This window comes from Primulina huaijiensis, chromosome 1 (genome assembly GCF_012295235.1).
Source record: "Primulina huaijiensis isolate GDHJ02 chromosome 1, ASM1229523v2, whole genome shotgun sequence".
NCBI lineage: Eukaryota > Viridiplantae > Streptophyta > Magnoliopsida > Lamiales > Gesneriaceae > Primulina > Primulina huaijiensis.
The window spans coordinates 6,308,393-6,333,403 of record NC_133306.1 but is presented as its reverse complement, the minus strand read 5'-3'; the positions used below and the strand labels follow the sequence as shown (position 1 = coordinate 6,333,403).

General features: G+C 37.2%; 1 protein-coding gene across 1 annotated transcript; it reads left to right on the top strand.

Moving 5' to 3' along the window:
• The first annotated feature begins 22,148 nt into the window (after positions 1-22,148).
• Positions 22,149-24,117, top strand: LOC140980368 (peroxidase 42-like). The gene is made up of 4 exons (XM_073446151.1): positions 22,149-22,466; positions 22,550-22,738; positions 23,067-23,232; positions 23,430-24,117. Exons 1-4 carry the CDS (start codon positions 22,242-22,244, stop codon positions 23,837-23,839), a joined length of 990 nt encoding a protein of 329 aa, XP_073302252.1. The 5' UTR covers positions 22,149-22,241; the 3' UTR covers positions 23,840-24,117.
• The last annotated feature ends 894 nt before the right edge of the window (positions 24,118-25,011 follow it).

Sequence of the window (25,011 nt, the reverse complement as noted above, 5' to 3'; positions counted from 1 at the left end):
TTCATATTATCAATCTCATCAATAACTTACTCAAACTAACTCAAGTAGGAGCAAGTAATAAAAAAAATCAAACACAAGCGCACAATTCATTTGTGCCTATTCAAGTGTACACAAGACTCAATCGAGCATTCCCAGCTATGCTCTGATACCACTCTGTCTGGGGCCCTTAACTCTTAATCGTTATTACAATGCAATTTGATTAGGGTTAATTAATTACAGCGGAAAACGAGTTTAAATTTTCTTTAAAATGAGCCCAAAACATCTTATTTGAATACTAAAAATAGTATTCCATCTCACATCATAACATCTGCCCACACATAATTAAAACAACTCATACAACAACAAATCATATCCTCGGGACATGTCTCGGTATATAAATATNAATCTCAATCAATCATCGGGGCCACTAATGTCTATGTTTTAAGGGCCACATAATGCCAAACATAGCATCGTGTTCACAAATCCCAGAATCAAATCCAATCATATCAGGGTATCCAAGGATCATAGCTCAACGTGCATGTCATGTATGCCACATCAACTCAACACATAAGGCATATAGACATTTAATCTCAATCCAATCAATCAAACATATATCATATAATACAGATACATGTCGTATGTTACCCGGTCGCAACATACCTCAATTCTTCATTCCAATTGATGTAGCTTGAAGATATCAATATAATAATCTATCTACATCAATAACATATTCATTTCAATCAAAAACATCATTCAAAATCAATAATATAAGTTTCAAATATATTTTGAAACTTCAAAAATTCATATCAAAGTCAAATCATAGCATAATTCAATTCCGACTTCAAAACTTAGTTTCTTGTCGGTTATTCTACCGCATATATTTATCAGAATTAATAATAACTGACAAATAATTCTTCAATCTCAATCCAATGATTAAAATTCCCTAATTATAATAAATTGAGAATAATTCAAAATAAAATCACTATAATCATCTCTTCTTCGTTCAAATCATATACTATTCAACCATCTTTAATTTCTGTATGATTTACAATTTATCGAATTTATTCCAAAAATCGACGAATTTCAAACATCACCAAAAATATAAAATTTATACATCAAATCGAAGACCTCGTGTCAACGATCCCAGAACTGAAATCGGTTTGTTGATCGGATAAACAGATAAGTCGCACGATCGAAAAAAAAAATTAAAATGCCTCTATCTATTTTTCTCACCACTCTCTGTAACTTTCGGAATGAATTCAATTCATTCCATTAGTATTTATCCTTTTTTAAAAAAAAATATTTTATTATATTATATATTATTTTAATAATATAATAATAATAATAATATAATATATAATATTTATCATTTTAACATCGGTATATCCTTTTGGATCAGTCAAACGATCTAGATCTTTGAGTTTTCTCCGGTATATCCAAATTTCAAATCATTTGGACTTCATATGACCAAGATATGTCGCTAATTACCGTTTTGTTTTTAAAATTAATTCATTATTTTTCAATTTATTTACGAAAATGCCATCAAAATAAATTGAATGTTTTTTAACTTATTTACAAAAATGTCATCAAAAATATTTTATTTTCGGGGTCTCACAGTACGTAAAGTAAATAACAAAAGTATTGTTTATGGAAATTCGAAAGTTGAATCATTCTACGTCTCTCTTTTTTTTGTTATTGTTTATGGAAATTCGAAAGTTGAATCATTCTACGTCTCTCTTTTTTAAAGTAGAAAGACTATTTATGTCGGTTACAAAAACTCACACAAAGCTTAGCACTGATGAAACAGATGTGAATATAAATTTAGTACAAATGTGAGAACAAGTTTGGCACACCTGATATCTGAAAAGATCTGATATATTTCTATGTGTGTGCTTGAGTATTTTTCAGCAAAGCTTTTGACTCTTTGAATAACAAATTGTTGAATAATTTAGCGTATTGAGAGTTTGATGAAGTCTGATATTACATTTTATAGGTGATTTCTAACGTTCAGATTGGAACTGTTATAATTCATTCGTACTAGGAGCGAAAACAAAAATAGTACTAGATGTCACGTTTCATTCATCGTATTCCAAAAATATTATACAACAATTAATGTATGCGACACTGACATTCAAAATATTTATATTTGTATTCTCTAAACATTCTTTGAATAAGTGGATTTATGATAAAAATGTATTAACAGTAAAAGAAACAAATCTGATACTGATAATTGGTTGTTTGTACAATTCAGTAGACCGTAAGAAAGTCTGATCATTCAACAAATATTTTCTTCCTGACTTCGGTAAACTTTAATTAGACTTGTCAAACGGGCCAGCCCGCCCCGCCCCGCTATAAAAATTGAACGGGTTGGGTTGATAAAATAGCATCCCGTTTGGAGGCGGGCCAAATGGGTTGAGCCCGTTTGGGTTGCGGGTCAGGACGGATCGAGCCCCCCGCCAAATTAGGATAAAATTTTATATTTTTAAGTTTTATATAAAAATCGGAATAAGTTTCATTTGCCTCCATGTCTTAGAACAAATATATTGATAATTTACTCATAGAACAAATATATATAAAGAAAATAAAAAGAGAGAAATTTACAAATATACATAAAGAAAACAAAAGGGAAGAAATTCCTGTAAATTTTTTTCATGAATCTTAAAATAATTTTTAAGCATAACAGTTGTTTGTGAACCCAAGAGCGGTTTCGTTTGAAGTCCGACGAGTTGCAGTGAAATTTTGTGGACTATGTGTATTGTTGAAGACATGATATTTTTTAATTATGTGTATTGTTGAAGACATAATATTTTTTAAAATTTACAACTATCTCTTTCCTCGACTTTATGTTCTCTTCCATGTCTCGATCTTCATGTTTGGTTTAAACAATTTACTTTTTATGGATTATGTTATATACTTTCTTAATTTCTTATTTAAATATTTTTAAGTATTTTATGAAACTATTTGACTGAAATATATTTTTCTTCTATGTTTACTGCGATATTGTTTATCATTTTTTTCTTAAAAAAAATAAGCGGATCGGCCCGTCTAACCCGTGGCCCAAGATGGGTTGGGCTGGATTGACCATTTAGAGGTCCGCCGAAATAGCGGGCTGGCCTGCCCCGCCTCGCCTAATGGGCAACCCGCCAGCCCGTTTTGACATGTCTAACTTTAATTAGTTCTTCTGAGAATTACGCGAAAGTTCTGCAGAATGTGGACTACTGATACAATGCGATTGCTGAATTGAATGATTATGACTTTTAACATACTAAAAGACACCACACTAAAACTTATAAATACCCAACATAACCGAATAATTGTTATAATATTTTATTATAAATTTAGTTACAAAAAATTAGTTTAGTTATAAAATGGATATTGTTCAATTATGGAGAAAAGTGACTTTCAATGATTTGGGTTCTACATTTATTATATGAGTAAGTTTCTTGTGAGACGGTTTCACGAATCTTTATCTGTGAGACGGGTTAATCCTACCGATATTCACAATAAAAAGTAATACTCTTAGCATAAATAATAATATTTTTCCATGGATGATCCAAAAAAAGATGAGTCTCACAAAATACGATACGTGAGACCGTCTTACACAAGTTTTTGTCTTATTATATTAGTTTAGTTAAAATTTTGATATATTAAATTTTAACCAATGTTTTATTTTTTATGAATAATATCAATGTGTATGTGATATACATATATATTTAATAACATAGATATTATTATAGTATTATAGTTTGTAACTAAAATAAAATTTATTTAAAGAAATAATTAATAATTTAAATCATATTTCTATATTTCATAAATAATATATTATGATCGATTATAATAAAGGCAATAAGTGAAAGAAAAGTTAGTGGTTAATTTAAGTAATAGTTAATATAAAATATATATTTACTTAATTATTTAAGGGTGTCTTCATCATTCCTCGTGATAAATTTGTGCCTTGGTGGGGATCTGAATGTAGCTTTAAACAACAGATCCATAGTTATGCAGTATACTGGTATAACCTAAGATATAGCTAAATTTTATCACTTGAATCTCGGGGAGAAATTTTACTTATTGATGGGAAATATAACGTAAATGTCGTTATAATATTATCACAAATACTTATATAAAACTGTTTCATAACTCAATTTTATGAGACATATTTCCAACCTGATCCGATCCAGAAAAAACTATTTTTTATATCAAAAATATTAATTTTCTTTTTCATATGAATTGTGTCGACCTGTCTTACGAATATAAATCTGTCACATTATCTCAAGTGAAACTTACCCTAATATTATTGGTTCTAATTAAAAGTTTAGTCGAGCTCCCACTAGCATGCATAGAGACACATAATTAAATATTACACATCTTGGTTTTTTTTTATAAGCCCTCTTTTTTGATTTTATATTCGAAGATATAAAAGTAGAGTTGTAATATATAATAATAGGTTTCCGCCAAACATTTCATGTTAAAAAAAAAAATTAATGTGAATTAATGTCATATTTAATAATGTTCTAATTTTCAATATCATTAATTTATTTATTTTAAAAAAATAATAGTTTTACTCATTATTTCTCGTATATTTATTTAAATGTATTGATTTTAAAATAATATTAAACAAAATATATTAATATATTTATATATGTAATTCAAGTAATAATTTATATTAAAAAATAACATTTCAAATATTTATTATCTTATTAAAGACAAATTTATTTGAAAAACTTAAATCTACAATAACACACACAATAATTACGAATTATATAAGTATTTACAATTCTTTTTGTAATCGATTAAGTTAAATAAATATTATAAATAAAAATAAAATAATTATATGAAATGAAAGAAAAATCTTAAAATCGCTAAAATATATTTTTTAAGAAAAAAATATTAAAAAATTTATTATTTATAGAAAAATAATGTGTTATGATACTTAAAAAATATTATAAATCAATAGTCTAATTAAATCAACATATTAAAGAAAAATTACTTAATGTAGCAAAAAAATAAATTTATATAAATTAGTTTGAATATGTCTCATATGATATGATCCCACATGTCTACATTCATGGGATGAGTCGACTCGATCCATATCTTGAGTAAAAAATAATAATTTTGACATAAAACAATATTTTCATGAGTTGGACCGGATAAAAGATTTGTCTCTCAAATTAATTCATGATATGGTTTCATAATAGTTTTTTGTAAATTAATTTTAATATTTTCTTATATTTAATAAAAAATTGTATAAAAATACATTGTATGTTTGTATCAGTATTTTGAAAAATCATTTCAGGACATATTAGATATTTTAGAATAAAAAAATATGGAGTGTATTTTTTAAAAAAAGTGGAGTGTAGATAGCACTCTTTTAAATATTTGCAATAATTGTATTATTTCATTTAATTTCAGTTAAGATTTTAGATTTGTGTTACTTTTACATATTTATTTTTACATACTCTCTAAAATATTAAATAAAAATACAAATGTTATATAATATTATGTTTTTCAAATTTTTAGTGAAGAATGTCATCGTAAATTTTTTGTGTATATTGATTGTCCATATATTATTATTATTATTATTATTATTATTATTATTATTATTATTATTATTATTATTATTGTTATTATTAATATAGTACTTTAGAATAAATATTTTTTAAAATGTTCAAAAAATAATTGAAATTCTTAATCAAAATTTTCATCTAATAAATGATTTTTTATTTTTTGAAAAATATTTATTTACTCTTTAAAATTTTGATAAACAAATAATATATGATTTTTTAAATATTTTTTCGATTACTTTTACTAAAAATATTTTCAATATTTTCAATCAATCAATATATCGAATACAATGATAAATAATTCAATTTAACAGCAAATTTGTTATCCTTATTTGACTATGATCTCAAATGGTATAATCGATAACATTTTGTTTCAAATCAATCCATTTTAAAAATATAAAAAAATAACATTATCATTATTTAAATAATTGAAAATTTAAAACTTTAAACCGAATTAACCATGATCCTTAAAAAATCTTGGACAGACAGGCGCACCTGCACTGCCCTTGCTTCCCAACAGTTTTGCCTCACCATATTATACCACCATAAAGTGGTCGACAATATCGACTGAATTTTGGCAGCCCTAACCATAATTTCAAATTTCCAGTTGAAGTGATCACGCTGAAATGGGATGAGCCGGGTCGGGAGCTCCAATGGATCAAATCAACTATTTATAATGTTTAGGGAATTTGATTGAAGATAATGGCTTCAACAGCACCTGCAAACAAGAAAGGAACTCGTGAATGGGCGCCGGAGAAGTGTCCGGCGTAGCCACTCCGATGCTTAAGTCAGCAGGTTGAAGATGAACACGAGCAATATTTGGGAGAAAATATGTATAATGCTTGAGAGTTCAAAGATTTCAGAATCAGTAAATGATAAGGATACCTGCTATTTATAGGAGAGAATGGGGTAGGTACCTCGTTTCCCGCGCCTACCTACTAAATATGTCAAGTCGGCCACCCATACCTCTTGATGACTTATATGACACGCCAAAGTCAAGTTACTCTGACAGATAAGATTGCCCATATCAATATACTCAAGTGTGGTTCAATTCTCGAGGTGGCTCGGGTGGTCGGTTACCCGGGTGCTTGTATAAGAACCCGGGCTACGATAACCGCCCGGGAATAAGTGAAGTGCCCGGGAAGCTGACCTCTATCTTGGGCTTTCCAATTGGGCCCAGACCTTTACAGGGGTATCACCACCCATCCCTAAAATAGTCGGGCTAGAGCTTGACTCGCTGTCCCGATTAGTCATATCTGTGTTTTTGTTGGTACATAATTCGGAGTGTAAGAGCATCGGAGGGTTCAAATATCCCACAGATGAAATGAGATACCGAGGTCGGATACAATGCGGGCTGAGGATGAGATATCGGGCCTCACATCTCTCGGGCTTTAGGTACTGTGTCGTTTAGTATTCTTGGGAAGTCCGTAGGGTATCATTTATGACGCATGCGTTTAGCATTAACTTCCTGCCGAAAAATCGTTTCGTATTCCGAGAATCAGATAAGTCTGACGCATCGATATGCGTACGCGTCCCTTCACATACCTGTTACCATTTCCTAGACTCATTCTGATAATCCGATTTGATCTGAATCAACGGTGGAGATTGATTCCTTTCCCTTATATATAGTAACCCTCAACAACAAATAATTATCTGAGAAGTACAATGGCAGGTTCAAGTAGTTCGAAGACTTTTGATATGGCAAAGGGATTCCTGAAAACAGCTCTGGAGGAACGAAAGACTGAACTGAAGGATGAAGTCTTCCATAAAGTGCTTCGATTCTGGGAAGGGCTGTATGAGCTTGAATCTTCTCAGTATGTAGAGGGAACTCCCACTCCTGAGCAGGTGGCTCTTATGAAGAAATATCGTCGGCGCCTCCATATTGCAGATAGTATGGACATCTTTACTCACGAAGGTGTCTACATGCTGATGCTTAAAAAGGACATGAAGATCCTGAAGAATATAGCAGATTCAGATAGCTTTGCCAAGACTTCCACCGGAATTTTAACCAGTTGGTTAAACAAATGGAGGGATGTCATTGAGGAAGAATATTTGAATGTACTTTCTGCTCATTTCTTTTAATAAATAAAACGTTTCTCTGTTAATCCTTGTTTTTTACTTTGCTGCAAGAATCTAATTTCATCAGTTGATGTGTATATCATGAACTGAATATAATTACTGCCATAAGATCAACTGATAATAACTGATAAATGACAAACTGAAACGCCAGCACCTAACATCCCCCCTGTTTAAAATAAAGTATCGAGGTCTTACATCTCCCGGGCTTAACATAAAATACCGGGGTCTCATATCTTCCGGGGTTAACATAGAGTGCCGGGGCCTCATATCTCCCGGGGTTAACATAAAGTGCCGGGGCCTCATATCTCTCGAGCTATTGATGAGGTGTCATAATGACGCGTGCCCTTCCATTCCAACGGTCAGAAACGTTTTGCATCCCGAGGAGCCGATAAGTCTGACACTTTAATAATTGCGCGTGTCCCTTCACATACCAACACAATTTCCGAGGCGCATCCTGATCGTCTACGTGTGCTTGGATCAACGGTGGGGATTAATTCCCTCACTTTATATATAGTAACTCATCTATTTCCAAAAAATCACTCTCAAATTCAAACTCTTGGCGAAGCCCTTGCAAAATTTTTCCTCAAAGCTCCGATGTGCAAATTCCTTATTTCCGACGATCCTCTACCGTATCTTCTCCCCAACTCGTAAGTTCTTCTCTTAAATCATGTCTAATTCCACTTCTTCTACCTCAGGAGCCAATGCGCGAGGCTCGTCTGGTTACGAGCCCTCCGCGATGCGCTCCGATTCTCCCCCTTCTCCTCCTCGTCGTTGCCCCCCTCCCCAAATCTCCAAAAAACCAAAAACCCAACACACTAAACCCTCTTCTTCCTGCACTTCCTGGGTCCTTAAAAAGGACAAGGGCAAGAGAAAAGCCCGGGCTTCTTCTCCTACTGAGGCCCCGGGAGTTCCTTGGTTCTCCTCAATGAGCGGCACTCTGCGCTCGGGGGCGGACGAAGAACTCCGAACTTTAGGGGCTATTCTTTCTTCCTTTCCCATTATTATTCCTGGACCTTCCGATCGGGCAGATAGCCCTCCTCCCGGATATCTTACTCTCTTCCGGGACCAAGTCAGAAATGGTCTCCGTTTCCCCATCCCCTCTTTTTACATTGAGGTCGTCAAATTCTTTGGTGTACCTATCAACCAATTTCACCCCAATTCTTTTCGGATTATGGCATCAGCCTATGTCCTTTTCCATATGTACAACCTTATTATCAACCCCCTTATTCTTCATTACTATTTTATCTGTAGGCTTGGTGATAATGCTTTTTCTCTTTCTGCCCGGCTTAATGCCCGGTTCCTTGATGACATCCCTTCCTCCCAGAAAGGATGGAAAGGAAGATATTTTTTTATACACCTCCCGGCCCCTCTCTCCTGTCTATCAGGGTTTCTTCCCTCTCTTCCTCCTCAACCTTCCCTTCCCCGAGCTTATAAATTCGAGGAATTCTCCATCCGAAGCCAAGACTTGGTGGAGGGACAAAAATTCTCTTCCTCCTCCCTCATTTCCCAGGAGCACTTGGTTACCTATGGGGTGAGCGTCCGGGCTGAAGACCCAATAGATCGGGTAATTGATGAGGTGACTGGCTCGGACCCTCAACCCGGTAACTTTCTTTAGTTATATCTCCTTAATTTATCATTTATCTGCACTCTGTAATATTTATTAATTCTCTCTTCTTTTTTTTTGTGCAGATTCCTCCAAGATGCAAGAGGCTTTCCTCAAGAAGTGGGAAGAGGATAGAATTGCCAAGGAGAAAAAACTAGCAGCCCGGAAGGCTGCTGCTGAAAGAAAAAAACAAGCAGTCGTGGAGGCGGCGGCCCGGGCAAATGAATCGGCCCGAGTAAATACCGAACTAGGGGGCGAAGTGACTGACTACCGGGAGGATCCTGAAGATCAAGTCCCCCTCCACCAGAGGAAACGCAAGGCTGTCACAAGCCCAGAGTTGATCTTGGTCGAGCATAACCAGGAGGGAGGTCAGCACTCTCCCCCGGCCAACCAGTCGCATACCTCCCCCCCTCTCTGCCAACAACACACCGAAGAGCCCGTCCAAGGGTTTCTTAATTCTGAACAACCCCTCCTTCCCGAGCGACCCTCTCTGATTAATATTTTTGAGGAGGGGTCCTCGTCAGCAGGTTTTAAAATCTTAAAACAGCTCCGTACTCCTCTCGAGGATGCTTGTTTGAAGACTTCCGGGCCTGCGGCCAAAATTTTTGAGGGCTCAAATAAACTTTTGGCGGTAAGCCTTTCTACTCGTTTGTCTTGCTTTATTATTTTCTATCCTTTACTGACATACTTTTGAACAGGATGCTCAACTGATGATCTCGGCTTTCGAGGAGGTTGCTGCTACTGCCACCATTTCCAGCAATCGAGCCCGGCAATTCCAAGATACTCAAGCAAAATTGCAAGAGGAATTGTCCCGGGCTCGAGCCACTTACGAGGAGGAAGTGGCCAGCTTGCGCTCTGCCCTGGACAAAGCTAAAGATGACCTCAATGATGGTGCTATCCGGGAGGAAAACCTGAGAGGCACCCTATCTGTCTCAGAGTCGGGGAACCATTCTCTCTCTGAGCAGGTAGAGGTACAGCAGTTGCGGGCAGAGGAAGCTGAAACCTCCCTGGCCCTGGCTGATTATAATAAAGAGAAATGGCAGGCCTCCTTCCTTCAATCTCCCGAGTTCAAGAAAGCCGTTGAAGATCGGGCATATCCTTTTTTCAAGACTGGTTTTGAAAAGTGCCGGGAGCAATTTGAAGAAGCCGGACTTTTGCCTGAGGATAAGGGAGATTTCCCGGACTTTGGCTGGGCTATTTTGTCACTTCCAAAGGAGGGTGAGGAGGAAAAAGAAGAATCTCAAGAAGAACAGCCAGAGCTTGATCATGTTAACATAGACTAGGATTGTAATCTCTTTTTCTCTTTTTTTTTTTTGTAATCTTCAGCCTCTGAACCAATTCTAGCATGGAGACGGACACACAGTGTATTATTATCGGCCTTCTTCACTACGTCTGAGGAAGGGGTGCCCAAGCCAAGATCGGAGGGGCAGGCGTGATACAAATTTATATTTTTTGGGAATTGGTCGAGATTAGGTTAGTGTTCCGCCGCCTACCTACCGTTTAGGTGGCACCAGCGAGATCTTTTCCTGTTTCCCGTTCGATCCCGCCCCGATCAAAATGGAAAATAGCTTTTATTAATAAAAACTTTCTTTTTCTTTTCCTCCATTATTCCTCAATAATATACGGGATTTTTAACAAAGGATCAAGCTAATGAAATATATTCCTGAGTGAAGATTCTTTCAATAAGTACCCAACGTGCAGATCCTTTAAATCCAAACTTGTTTTATCAGGGTGTGTAACTTCTGAGTCGGGGAGCATGTCTCGGGACTTGGAAATGGTCGAGGTGTGGTTCCCCGAGCCAGGGTGTAGTGGCGTGGGCTTTTTAAGAACCAAGGTACGGAGCCTTGGGCCGGGGAGCATATCCCGGGACTTGGGACTGGTCGAGGTGTGGTTCCCCGAGCCAGGGTGTAGTGCCCTGCGCTTTTTAAGAACCAAGGTACGGAGCCTTGGGCCGGGGAGCATATCCCGGGACTTGGGAATGGTCGAGGTATGGTTCCCCGAGCCAGGGTGTAGTGCCCTGTGCTTTTTATGAACCAAGGTACGGAGCCTTGGGCCGGGGAGCATGTCCCGGGACTTGGGAATGGTCGAGGTGTGGTTCCCCGAGCCATGGTGTAGTGCCCTGGGCTTTTTAATTAGTCGGGGCTTTGTATCTCCCGAGCTAATATATAGGCAACATACATAACACTTTTCCCTGAGAAATCATTTCTTTTCATTGTATCATTCTTCAAATAAATACATCTGTTAAGAATAATATTTCTTTAAATGAAATACATTCCAAGGTCTCTTGAGGGAGCGTCCCTGGGTATCTTCCAGATAAAAGGATCCCAAGCTTACTTTCCGGATGATTTTATAAGGTCCTTCCCACCGAGCTTCTAGTTTCCCAACATCCCCTGCAGGATTAACTTTTTTCATGACTAAATCCCCTATTTGGAAATCTCGAACTCGAACCTTTTTGTTGTATGATTTCATGACCCGACCTCGGTATGCTTCCATTCGAATCATTGCTCGATCTCTTTTCTCTTCTATCAAATCCAATTCTATGGCCCGACTTTGATCATTACTGTCTGGGTAAGATTCTACCCGGGAAGAAGTTTGTCCGATCTCTACTGGTAAAACTGCTTCGGCTCCATACACCAAGCTGAAAGGAGTTTCTTGAGTAGGTGTCCGAGGAGTAGTTCTGTATGCCCATAGAACACTGGGTAATTCTTCCACCTAGTCTTTTCCTTTGCCTTCTAGCCTGGTTTTCAATGCTTGTACAATGATTCTATTGATAACTTCTGTTTGACCATTAGCTTGAGAGTAGGCAACGGAGGTAAAAGACTGATTGATTTTCATTTCCTGGCACCAAGATGTAATCTCCCTTCCCTGGAATTGTCGTCCATTGTCTGAAATCAGCTTTCTGGGTATTCCGAACCGACATACTATGTTTTTCCACAAAAACTTTAACACTTCTTGTTCAGTGATCCTGGCCAATGGCTCGGTTTCTACCTATTTGGAAAAGTAATCCACAGCCACCAGTAAGAATTTCTTCTGAGCCCGGGCAGTCGGGAAAGGGCCCACAATATCTATTCCCCATTGATCAAAAGGGCAAGGTGCCCAGATAGGCTTCATAGGAGTGGCCGGGCTGTGCTGAAAGTTTGAATGATGTTGACATCCTTCACAAGCTTGGACCACTCGAGCAGAATCTTGGCTAAGAGTTGGCCACCAAAACCCGGCGAGCATCGTCTTCCAGGTCAAAGCTGTTCCTCCGAGATGCTCAGCACAACACCCTTCATGAATTTCCCGGAGGACATAATCCACTTCTCCCTCAGGTAAGCATTTTAATAAAGGTCCCTGGAATGATCTTCTGTACAAGACATTATTCAAAGAACAAACCTGGGAGCTTGTCTATTGATTTTCTGAGCCTGGATTTTGTATTCGGGTAGTTCTCCTGCTGTAATGAATTTGATCAAGGATGTCATCCAGGAGTCCTCTGGTGCTGGTAATGACTCTTCTTCTATAGAGAGGGTTAAACGAGAAACATGTAACACTTCTCGGGTGCTGACCTCAGATAAAGAAGCAGCCATTTTTGCCAGAGCATCCGCCTCTCCATTCTCCTCCCGGGGTATTTGTTCAATACCCCAATCCACAAAGGCCTTTGCCTGGGTTTTTATGAGCTGTAAGTATTTTAGCATCCTGTCATCCTTGGCCTCATAAACACCCTTTATTTGTTGAGTGATCAGTTGCGAATCGGAATAGAGGATAACCCGGGAAACCCCAATCTCCCGTGCTGCTCGAATACCAGCGAGGACAGCTTCATACTCGGCCTCGTTATTAGTTACTCGGGAATCAATTTTTACTGCTAATTTAATCCTCTCTCCTATGGGGGATATTATCACAACACCTACTCCACATCCCGCAAGGCTAGATGCCCCATCCACGAACACTCTCCATACTTCTTCTTCATCGGGCTGGGCCATCTCGGATAAAAAATCTGACAAATCTTGTGCTTTGATGGCCACCCGGGGTTTGTACTCAATATCATACTCCCCTAACGCCACCGCCCACTTAATCATCCGCCCGGCCACCTCTGCGTGCGTCATAATTCTCCCCAAAGGGCTATTAGTGAGTACTATGATTTGATGAGACAAGAAGTATGGTCGCAGCTTCCGGGCGGTCACAACCAAGGCCAGGGCAATTTTTTCTACTTCGCTGTACCGAAGCTCGGGGCCTCTCAGAGCATGACTGACATAATATACATGCTTTTGGTCAGAGCTTTCTTCTTTTATCAATACTGAACTGACAGCATACTCTGTAGTAGAGAGATAAACAAACAATTTTTCCCCGAGCTCAGGCTTTACCAACATCGGGAGTTCAGCAAGATGAATCTTCAAATCCTGGAAGGCCTGTTCACATTTATCATCCCATCCAAATTGCTAGGCCTTCCTCAAGACTTGAAAGAAAGGATAACTCCTGTGTGCTGATCGGGAAATAAATCGAGAGAGGGAAGCAATCCTCCCGGTCAGCTTCTGTACCTCTTTGACAGATCGAGGAGATGGCATGCACAGCAGGGATTTGACTTTCTCCTGATTCACCTCAATCCCCCGATCTGTCACTATGAATCCCAAGAATTTGCCACTCTTAACACAAAAAATGCACTTGGCTGGGTTAAGCTTGATTCCGTAATGTACGAGAGTGGCAAAGGTTTCTTCTAGATCATCAATAAAGCTGGCAACCTCCCGGGTCTTGCCCAGGATATAATCCACATAAACTTCCACGTTTCGTCCCAGTTGCTTCTCGAAGACTTTGTTCATCAGACGCTGGTAAGTAGCTCCTGCATTCTTTAACCCGAAAGGCATTACAATATAACAAAACATACCTCCCGAGGTGATGAAGCTGGCTTTATCCTGATCACTCTTGGCGAGGGGGATTTGATGATACCCCTGGTATGCGTCCATGAAACTCAGCAATTCGAAGCCCGAGGTGGAATCCACCAATTGATCGATACGGGGCAGAGGGTAATGATCCTTGGGACAAGCCTTATTGAGATCGCGGAAGTCTACACACATGCGCCACTTCTCGGTAGATTTAGGTACTAATACCACATTCGAGAGCCATGTAGGGAATTGAATTTTTCGAACGTGACCGGCTTTCAGAAGCACTTTTACTTGCTCATCAATAATTCTATCTTTTTCAAGACCAAAGTGTCTCTTTTTTTGCTTTATCGGGTGAGATCCCGAGAGGATATTTAGCTGGTGCTCCGATATCAGGGGAGAGATCCCCATCAACTCCTGTTAGGACCAGGCAAACACATGAATATTAGCTTTTAAACAGTCAATCAGACTAATCCGGGTGGATGCACTGAGGTCCCGAGCCACTCGGATTTGCTGGCCTGGTCCGACTTCTATCATTTCCTGCTCCTCCTCTGCGACAAAATGCACCTCTCCTTTCTCCACCACTCTTCCTCCTACTTCATCCATTCTAGTTGTCTTCCCTTCCCTCTTGGATTTGCTCTGGTCCGCCCGGACTGCTTCCACATAGCATTTCCGGGAAGAAGGCTGATCTCCCCGGACTTCTCCTACTCAGGCTCCCACAGGAAACTTTATCTTTTGGTGGTAGGTAGATGCCACAGCCCTCAGCTCATTCATGGCCGGCCTCCCTAGTATGATGTTATAAGATGATGAGGAGTCCACCACAGTGAAAGAAGTCATCACCGTTTTTTTTGAGATCCTGGGAGCCCAAGGTTAGTGGTAAGACAATCTCCCCTTCCGGGTAAACCACATGGCCAGCAAAGCCAAAGAGGACAGTTTCCACGGCTTCCAAATGATAACCCTGCAAGTCCATCTGCACAAAGGCATCTTTAAAAATTACATTTACAGAACTGCCCGAGTCAACAAAGACTCTCATAATGTCATAATTTGCCACCCGGGCTTGGATAACCAGGGAATCATTGTGGGGTAGATTCACCCCCTTCAAATCCTCTAGGCCAAACCTGATGACCGCCTCGCTCCTCCTCATTCCCTCTACCTCCATACACTCCCTCCTACTCCTCGACTTCCTTGCCCGGTTGGAGTCTCCATCAGTAGAGCCTCCTGATATCATTTTATCAACCCCGTAGCAGGGGGTGAATTCTTTTTTGTCTCAAGCTCGGGTTCTCTTCTCCTCTCGGGCTCTCGTCTCGGTACATTCCTCATACCTCCTCCCCGAGCGCTGGACCCTGGCTGTGGAGATGTCCATGGCAATCTCGGCCTCTTATTGGCTTCACTTTGCTCCGGGGCGGAAGGGGAGGAATAGTTTCCCTTCAATGTTTTGCAATCCTCGGTGTTGTGATAGCACACCTTATGGAGAGTACAAAATCCTCTTTTCTCATGCCGGGATAATTGATGGTCCGGGGCCAGATCCCTACTGCACTCCTGGACCTCTCTGTCCCGGGCAATCTTAAGAGGCACGTGGTGAGAGAAGTGTCCTGGATTATTCCTTCTCTGTCCTTTCTCCTCGGGCCTAGCCACCCGGTCTCCTCTTTCTTTCCTTACGGCTTCCCTCTTCTGCTTCTGGGCTTCCTCCATGTTGATGTATTTTTCTGCCCGGGATAATAAATCCTCGAAATCCCCGGGCACTTTTTTGGTCAACGACTTGAAAAATTCACCCTCTCTCAAGCCTTGTGTGAATGCCGTAGTTTTTGTTTCAGTAGCGCAGGTAGGTACATCCAAAGCCACTCTATTAAATCTTTTGATATAAGCCCTCAAACTTTCATCCGGGCTCTGCTTAACTTCGAAAAGACTAAAAATAGTCTTCTTGTATTTCTTGCTACTACTGAAGTGGTGTAGGAACACCTTCTAGAAGTCTTTAAATGAATTAATACTCTGAGGGGCCAATCCCTCAAACCACCTTTGAGCTGAGTCCACTAAAGTAGTGAGGAACACTTTACACTTGATTCGATCTGTGTAACAGTGTAACATGGCCATGTTTTCAAACCTGGCTAGGTGCTCCTCAGGATCCGCATTGCCATCGTAATCTTTTACTTTGGCGGATTTGAAGTTCCCGGGAAAAGGTTCCCGGACAATGATATCAGCAAACGGGCAACCCTTAGTAATCGCCCGAGAAATACTACGGCTCTCCAACTGCCCTTCTAGAAGTTTCATTTTCTGTCTTAGTTCCAACAGCTCCTCAGCCACGGTAGGTGATTTGGATCCAGCACTAGACTCCTCATCCTCTCCTCTCACCTCTTCCTCCCTCAACTCTTGCTCTCACTCCTGCTCATTTTCCTGCCCCCTCCTGATAGTGTGGCTTGATGAGAAGTTTCTGTCCTGGCCAGAGCTTTCTCGACTGCTTCAGCTATAAGTCTGGCCAATTCTTCCTGAGACAGAGTAATAGGGTTGGGTCACCTGGGAGGAACACCACCTTGTTCAGAAGTATAAGCACCACCTCCAGGGGCTCGCGAATTGTCCTGGTTAGTTCTTCTAGTATTAGCCATATCAACGCCTTAATCTCAATAGCTTCCCACAGACGGCGCCAATGAAGTGATCACGCTGAAATGGGATGAGCCGGGTCGGGAGCTCCAACGGATCAAATCAACAATTTATAATGTTTAGGGAATTTGATTGAAGATAATGGCTTAACCAGCACCTGCAAACAAGAAAGGAACTCGTGAATGGGAGCCGGAGAAGTGTCCGGCGTAGCCACTGCGATGCTTAAGTCAGCAGGTTGAAGATGAGCACGAGCAATATTTGGGAGAAAATATGTATAATGCTTGAGAGTTCAAAGATTTCAGAATCAGTAAATGAGAAGGATACCTGCTATTTATAGGAGAGAATGGGGTAGGTACCTCGTTTCCCGCGCCTACCTACTAAATATGTCAAGTCGGCCGCCCATACCTCCTGATGACTTATATGACACGCCAAAGTCAAGTTGCTCTGACAGATAAGATTGCCCATATCAATATACTCAAGTGTGGTTCAATTCTCGAGGTGGCTTGGGTGGTCGGTTACCCGGGTGCTTGTATAAGAACCCGGGCTACGATAACCGCCCGGGAATAAGTGAAGTGCCCGGGAAGCTGACCTCTATCTTGGGCTTTCCAATTGAGCCCAGGCCTTTACAGGAGTATCACCAGTGTTTTTTTTAATTAAAAAATGGACGGAAATTTGAAATGATCATACTTAAATTCATGAAAATTTGATCACAGGCAAAAGTTCTTTTCCGAATCCAAATTGTAAATGATATGCATCTCAACTTCAAATAAAAATTCTCAATGATTTAACGTGAGTGACTCTGATATCACTTTTTGAAGATAACAATTTAATAAACACATAATCCATCAGGTCATATCATCAAGAATTAAACAATAAATTTTAACAAAATCGTACATGAAATCATATTCCTCAAGCCTTTAAAACAAATGGTCGATATGGATTTAATTTGGCGTAAGGCATATGCGAGATGTTGGTGCGGTTCAATTAAAAAGGCGTGCTCTACTAGTAGAGCTCGTTTATTTGATTGAATCGTGTCAATATCATCTAGTCTCTAAACTCCTATTTAATGTACTTTTCAACCATTTTTTATTCAATTTTTTTGTAAAATTTATTCCAGTAACTTTCTTAATCTGTGTGAAAACACACACAAGACTAAATATACGTGACATATATAATGGGTATTATAAACAGGCGTGATTATCGACTTAATACGATCGAACTAGCCAATAATATTCTAAGTCGTCAAGAAGAGTTCATAATGTAATAATAAAGAATATAGTTAATTAAATCTGAATGAAATTATCCAATAAATGATCGACGTGGTTTATTAAACTTATGATCTAAATTAATTTGGTGGATTAAAAGGGAGACGAAGGCAAAAGCTAGTACGTGTTTCAGCAGCTTAAAGAGGAATGGGCCTCTAGCTAATTGGGTTTGATTCTTTTTTATATAAATAAATCAAAAGTTGCTTAATATAAAATTATAAAAATACATTTAAGAATTTATTTCTTGTCGGAATTATGTGTGCGAGTGGGGGTTATTATATCATTTCAGCCATCAATCGTTCATTTTATTTTATTTGACATTTTTGGAAGAAAAATTCAATTAATATTATATTAAAATAAACATTTTCGTGGGCCGAAAATGTCGTTCAAAATTGGATAAATTAATTTGGTAGATTATATATTGTCACTAGTCAATCAGTGTATTTCTTTAAAATTTTGTGAATCTCGATGCACTTATAATTAAATCGGAAATCTACAAGGGAATAATAAATAATGGAGGTCAAAAATCAAAATCTACAGGGGAATAATAAATAATGGAGGTCGGGACAGGTGTGTGTGGTAGGGGCAAGATACTAAACTGTCGGTGCATTGCTGGCTGGCTTGTATGTATGGTTCAAGACAAGTTATAATAATAAATTTTGATGTAGAATTTTTTACAACTCTCATGATTTAAGTCAAAATAATGATAAATTTCTTTTCTTTTTTTTTTTATTACAACACACGCGAGGGGAGGGATCGAACTCGGAGAGCCAGCTAATCTGACAAGATGAGACAACTGGATTACAAACCCTGTCTCAAAATAATGATAAATTTCAACTTTGATAAAAAGATGAAAGCATCCCTTTCCGATGTTGTCATTGATTTACTTAAATAAGTTATCAGTTTATTTATAAATAAATGGATGACAGCTTCTAACCAACAATTCCATCGGATGTTCTCTGATAGACAATTCTTTTTTCTTTTTTTTTTCTTTTTTTTATAGGCAATTCTACGTGCGTGCCGCAAGTGTTGTGTAGCGGTAAAACATGATGAATTTAATTTGAGACTGAGTTCAAATTTCAATCGCATTTTGCAAGATAGATTTATTGTTGGAAAACATTATTGTATATAAAAGATTTTACGCATTAATTGTTCCACACTACCTAGCTTTTCAAACATGTATTGGCATCATTATGTTTGAAAATCAAATATTGCATTTACAGTTCAACGATTCACATACTTTTATAGAAATAAAGGAACGGAATCCATGAAAAGGAAGTTCTATTTCGAATGAAACTTGTACAAGCTAAAATATGATAACCTTGATTGTTGTCCTCCTACAATAATGGATACCATCTGGTCACTCCATTCTAATGAGGTGTGTAAGTCATCATGAACTGTCTTTTGATCCCTTCATTTTGTAAAAATGAATCAAATTCATCACTAATATATTCCCTTTCATTGACAATCCTCAAACACTTGATTTTTTTTTTGAGAATCAAGTTCAACCCACACTTTGAAAACTTTAAAGGCTAGAAAAATATTTGATTTCTTCTTGATTAGATACACCCAAAATCTTTTAGAAAAAACATCAATGAATGAGATAAAATATCTCGCTCCTCCTAGAGATACAATCGGTGCTTGCCGAACATCAGAATGAATCAACTCCAATATGCATTTGTTTTTTGCAGTAAAAGTATCAAACTTTAATATGTGTTGTTTACTTGTAATAAAATACTCACAAAAGTGTAGAGTCAGTTTTTAAGTCCTTACAGCAGCTTCCGTTATTGAGAGAATTATCAACCCTCGTTATGAAATATATGTCCAAACTTTCTATGTCATAACACTGTTAGTTCTTCTTCTGAACTAATCGATGCAACAACTAGCTCTGCTTTTGTGTGTGTTTCTCATAAAAGTACATACAGATTTGCAGAAACCATTTTTCCTTCATAACCACAAGCAAGTCTTTCACAATTTTCGTGATCTTGTTTTCGATACGGGTTTTTCACCCGATATCATTCAATTGCCACAAGAACAAAAGATTATTCGTCATTTCTTTTACATATCGTACTTCATGTATGGTGCGAACAGTGTCATCAAACATTTTTATTTTGATGGAGCCAACCCAAGATATTTCGAATGCATGATAATTTCTCACGAATACAGATCCTCCTAAGATTAGTTTATATAGATCGAACTATTCTCTCTAGGTGTCATGTGCTATGTTGCTCTTGAATCCATAATACACATGTCACAACAACAACAACAAAATCTATCTTTTGCAATTGTTCAGCTTCGCTGAATAATATTTCATCACCACCTGAAGTACTAACCACATTTCCTTCAGAAAACTTCTCGATACTCATATGTGTATACTCTTTCTTGAAGTGTCCTTTACCTCCACATTTAGAGCTGTAAAAAAATTTCCTCATACTTCTCGACTTTGTTCTACCATGTTTGTGGCTCTCATTAAAGTCACGGTCCATCAATATTCCTCTTACAATCGGTAATCCTATGTCCGCTTCGAAGTTGCCAACATATCTTCTTTATTTTTGTGTCGGCTTTCTTCTCCGAGAAACACAGTTAATACAACGTCAAAATTTTAAATGCCCCTAGGGATGTTTTTGGTTAAATTGATGACAAGTTGATCATATGAATTTGGTAAACTTTGAAGTAGAAGTTCCACACATTTTTTTTCCTCTATTATATGTCTCATGGAGGTGAGTTTGGCAAATAGAATATTTAGAGTATTGATACGGTTTGTTATTGATGATGACTAAGTAATTCTAAGGGCATAAAGCTTTTTCTTTTTGAAACTTAAGCTCCATGAATTTAGAAACATGAATTTAAGCTCCAGGAAAATTAAGCTCCAATTAAGTTCTATGACCCCCAAATGTTTTCTATTTAAGCTCCATGTATTTAGAAACACGAAAATTATATTCCACATACTCAATTGGAGTCGGTTGGTGTTATTACTTGGTAATTAAGTGCCTTAATTTGAATGTTATACATCCAAATTTGTAATTTTGAGTGCTATAAAATACTTTTCCTTTTCAGTATCCAAAATTTTTTTCTAGTTTCATACCCAAAAATTATAATGTATATACCCAATTGAGTCTTTTGGTAACTAAAATATGTACATTTATATAATAATTCCTTTAAAATATTACTCTAGCCCTGTAAGAAGTCATCCCAATCTCACTAAGATACTCTACAGAAGAGAGAATGACAGCTGAGTGACGCCTGAATCGGATAACAAGGTCGCTAGCCCTTTTTTACCTATGACCCTTTGGAGAGGAACTTTGAAAAAATTAAGTGCAATATTTCATCTGATTAAGGTTGCTGATGCAAGTGTTGTGATATTTACTGTATGAATAGGTATCTTGTGAGACGGTCTCACAAATCTTTATCACAACGGGTCAACACTACCGATATTCACAATAAAAAGTAATACTCTTAGCATAAAAAGTAATACTTTTTCATGGATGACTCAAATAAAAGATTCGTCTCACAAAATACGACCCGTGAGACCGTCTCACACAAGTTTTGCCTTACTGTATACCGAGTGGTTACCAAATTGGGGCATTGACTGACTTACCTGTTTGATTGTTTTAATTTACATATATGGTAAATTATATACTCGATTAAAATTTCTCCAGACCCAAAATTTATACATTCAAGCCTATTTTTTACTCCAAAAGATCAAGAAAGCTAAAACTATAAAACATGTGGAGCTAAAAAGCTAAAACCAAATCTTATCATAATTTTTATTAATAGAGAATGAATCTAAGTTGTTGGGTTATCTTAAAATTTACCCTTCGTAGGTAAAAAGAAGTGGGAAGGAGTAATGCTGCTCAAATAAGGCCAAAGGAATCTGCATCAAAATAATTTAAAAACTCTTAATATCAGAAAGTCCAAGTTATTACCAATTCAAGCATAATTCTAGGGATTTGGATTCTGTATTATAGTTGAAATCACAATATTTGTTGTAAAATTTTTATACTATAGTTGAAATCACAATATTTGTTGTTGTAAAATTTTTATAGCAGATGATCATTTGATGGACTTCACATATTAGAGATTGTTTTTTTCGTGTAAAAAGGACACAATATCAATTTTTGTGTTTTCGATTTAAGTAGAAGATACAAATCTTAATTTTAGCTCTTATTTTAAATTGATAAAGGAAAAGAAAAAAGAAAAAAAAGAGAGAGAAATTCTGCCTCTCTCTCCCCATTGTTTAAGCAAGCAGCCAAGTGTGATATAAGAGAAAGCTCAAGGTCAGTGACCTTTGCAAAGTGCAGCAATGGCTTCCATTTCCAAAGCTCTCTTCTTCCTTGCAACCCTCTACCTTGCATCCCTCTCTGCTTCAGCAGAAAGTGAAGATCCAGGCCTTGTCATCAACTACTACAAGGACTCTTGCCCTCAAGCTGAAGATATCATCAAAGAACAAGTCAGATTACTGTACAAACGCCATAAGAACACTGCGTTTTCCTGGATTAGGAACATTTTCCATGACTGTTTCGTTGAGGTAATTTACGGGTTTGTTTTAGATATATTTTAGGCTTATAGATCGATCTGTTTTTTTTATGCTGTTTTTTTTTTGTGTTGCAGTCGTGTGATGCATCTTTATTGCTGGATTCAACGAGGAGGGTTTTGTCTGAAAAGGAGACAGATAGGAGTTTTGGGATGAGGAATTTCAGGTATCTTGAGACTATTAAAGAGGCTCTAGAGAGGGAATGCCCTGGTGTTGTTTCGTGCGCGGATATTCTTGTTTTGTCCGCTAGAGATGGCATTGCTTCTGTAAGTTTGAGCTCTCTTCTTTTCATTTCTTGAATATCCATGTTTTAGTACGCTGGAAAACTTGACATAAGTTCTCGGAAATTCACTTGTTTTAGAATTTCCCAAATTTTGGCGAACACTGCCTTCCTGAGTTTCTGACTCAAATTCTTCTCCTTTTTCAACATTCTCATGCTAAAATGGTTGATGTATCATGTTTTGGTTAATGGAAGTTTCCAGTTTTTAAGTGCCTCTATTTGTCGATCAACCCAATTTGGTGTTTTACCACGGACACTGATTTGTAATTTTTTTTTTTTTTAATAATTTTTTTTTCTTTTTTGTTTTTGGACAGGTTGGAGGGCCATACATTCCCCTTAAAACTGGAAGAAGAGATGGTAGGAAAAGCCGAGCAGATATACTTGAACAGTACTTGCCAGATCACAATGAGAGCTTGACTGTTGTACTTGAGCGTTTTGCTAGTATTGGAATTGATACCCCTGGAGTAGTTGCTTTGCTTGGTACTAATCTACAATTTTATCCACCTAGAATTCATTTATTACATTCAAGAATTAATCATCATTGTCATATAACTATAATTTTATTATAGATCCACCAATTATCAAGAGAAGTATGATCTTTTGAATAAACCCCACGTCACATAAAGTAAATTTTTATCAGTTAGACAACAAATTTGATGGTAATTGTCATGTTACAGGCTCTCACAGTGTAGGCAGAACCCACTGTGTGAAGCTGGTTCACCGTCTATACCCGGAGGTGGATCCAGCACTGAACCCTGATCATGTTCAGCACATGCTCTACAAGTGTCCCGATGCAATCCCGGATCCTAAGGCCGTGCAGTACGTGAGAAACGATCGTGGCACGCCAATGAAGCTCGACAACAATTACTACAGAAACATATTGGACAACAAGGGCCTGTTGATTGTGGATCACCAACTAGCCACAGACAAGAGAACCAAGCCCTTCGTCAAGAAAATGGCCAAAAGTCAAGATTACTTCTTCTCAGAGTTTGCTAGAGCCATCACCATTTTGTCTGAGAACAACCCTCTCACAGGCACAAAGGGTGAAATCAGAAAACAATGCAATCTTGCCAATAAGCTCCATTGAAAAAGTGAGGAGTGTAAGTGACAAATAAGACAGCTTCTCTTCTGTTTGTGGCAAGAAGAAGGTTGTGATGGCCACTGGCCAATTTCAATTGTTGATCTGTTTCTTTGTACTGCAGGTTGTTTTTCGGTGTATGGAGTTCATATGGAAAATGGTTGTGTGGACTTGTTGTAAGGATTGAAGGTGGTGGATGTGTAGGATATTTGGCTGCTTGCTATGTGTTAGTAATGTATGTTGAATTTTCAGAAGCAAGAATCATGCTTGTTCTTTTGGTTCTTTAACTCTAATTTTGTTTGAAAGTGAACTTGTTTTCATAAAGAAAATAAAGCTTGACAAGGCAAAAATAAAGTGGAAAGGGAATGATTTTATGAAAGTTGATGATGCGAGGATAAGATTCCTCCACATTAGCAAATATGGTTGGTTGTATATGTGTGTGCCTAGAGAGAGTAAGAGGGAGATTTGTTTTTAAATCCTCAACAGCATTCAATTTCTGTTGGATCAAAATTTTTCCGGCAACATTCCGAGGGTTCACAATTATTTTTCTTATGAAATTCAGTACAAATTATTGAAAATCTAGAACATATATGTGATATCGTAGAACATATTGTTTTAAATTTGATATAAAAATAAAATTTTGAGTATAAAATTGGTATAATTATATTAATATTGATATTTTATACATTTGTTTGTGTGTTCATATATCATATATTAGTATCACATTTTTATATTTTGTACAAATTTTCATTCAAAAAAACATGGATCATTAATATTAAAATTTGTTATATATGTTTGGATACTCAAAAATCATATATTGATGTAAACATCTAATACTCAAATATCATATATCAATCAATATCAGATTTCAATGTTGTACCGAATTTTCATCCAAAAAAAGACGTCATTAATAACAAAATTTGTTATACATATTTGAGTACTCAGAAATCATATATTAATGTCAGATTTGAAACATTTAATAATAAAATATCTTATATTAATAGCAGTTTTCCAAAATTTTATAATGAATTTTCATCCGGAAAAAACGTGTTGTTAATATCAAAATAGTTATTCATGTTTGGATACTCAAAAATCATATATTAGTGTCAAATATAAAATATTTAATTCTGAAATATTTTATATATATATATATATATTCTAGATTTTTAATGTTTTGTACC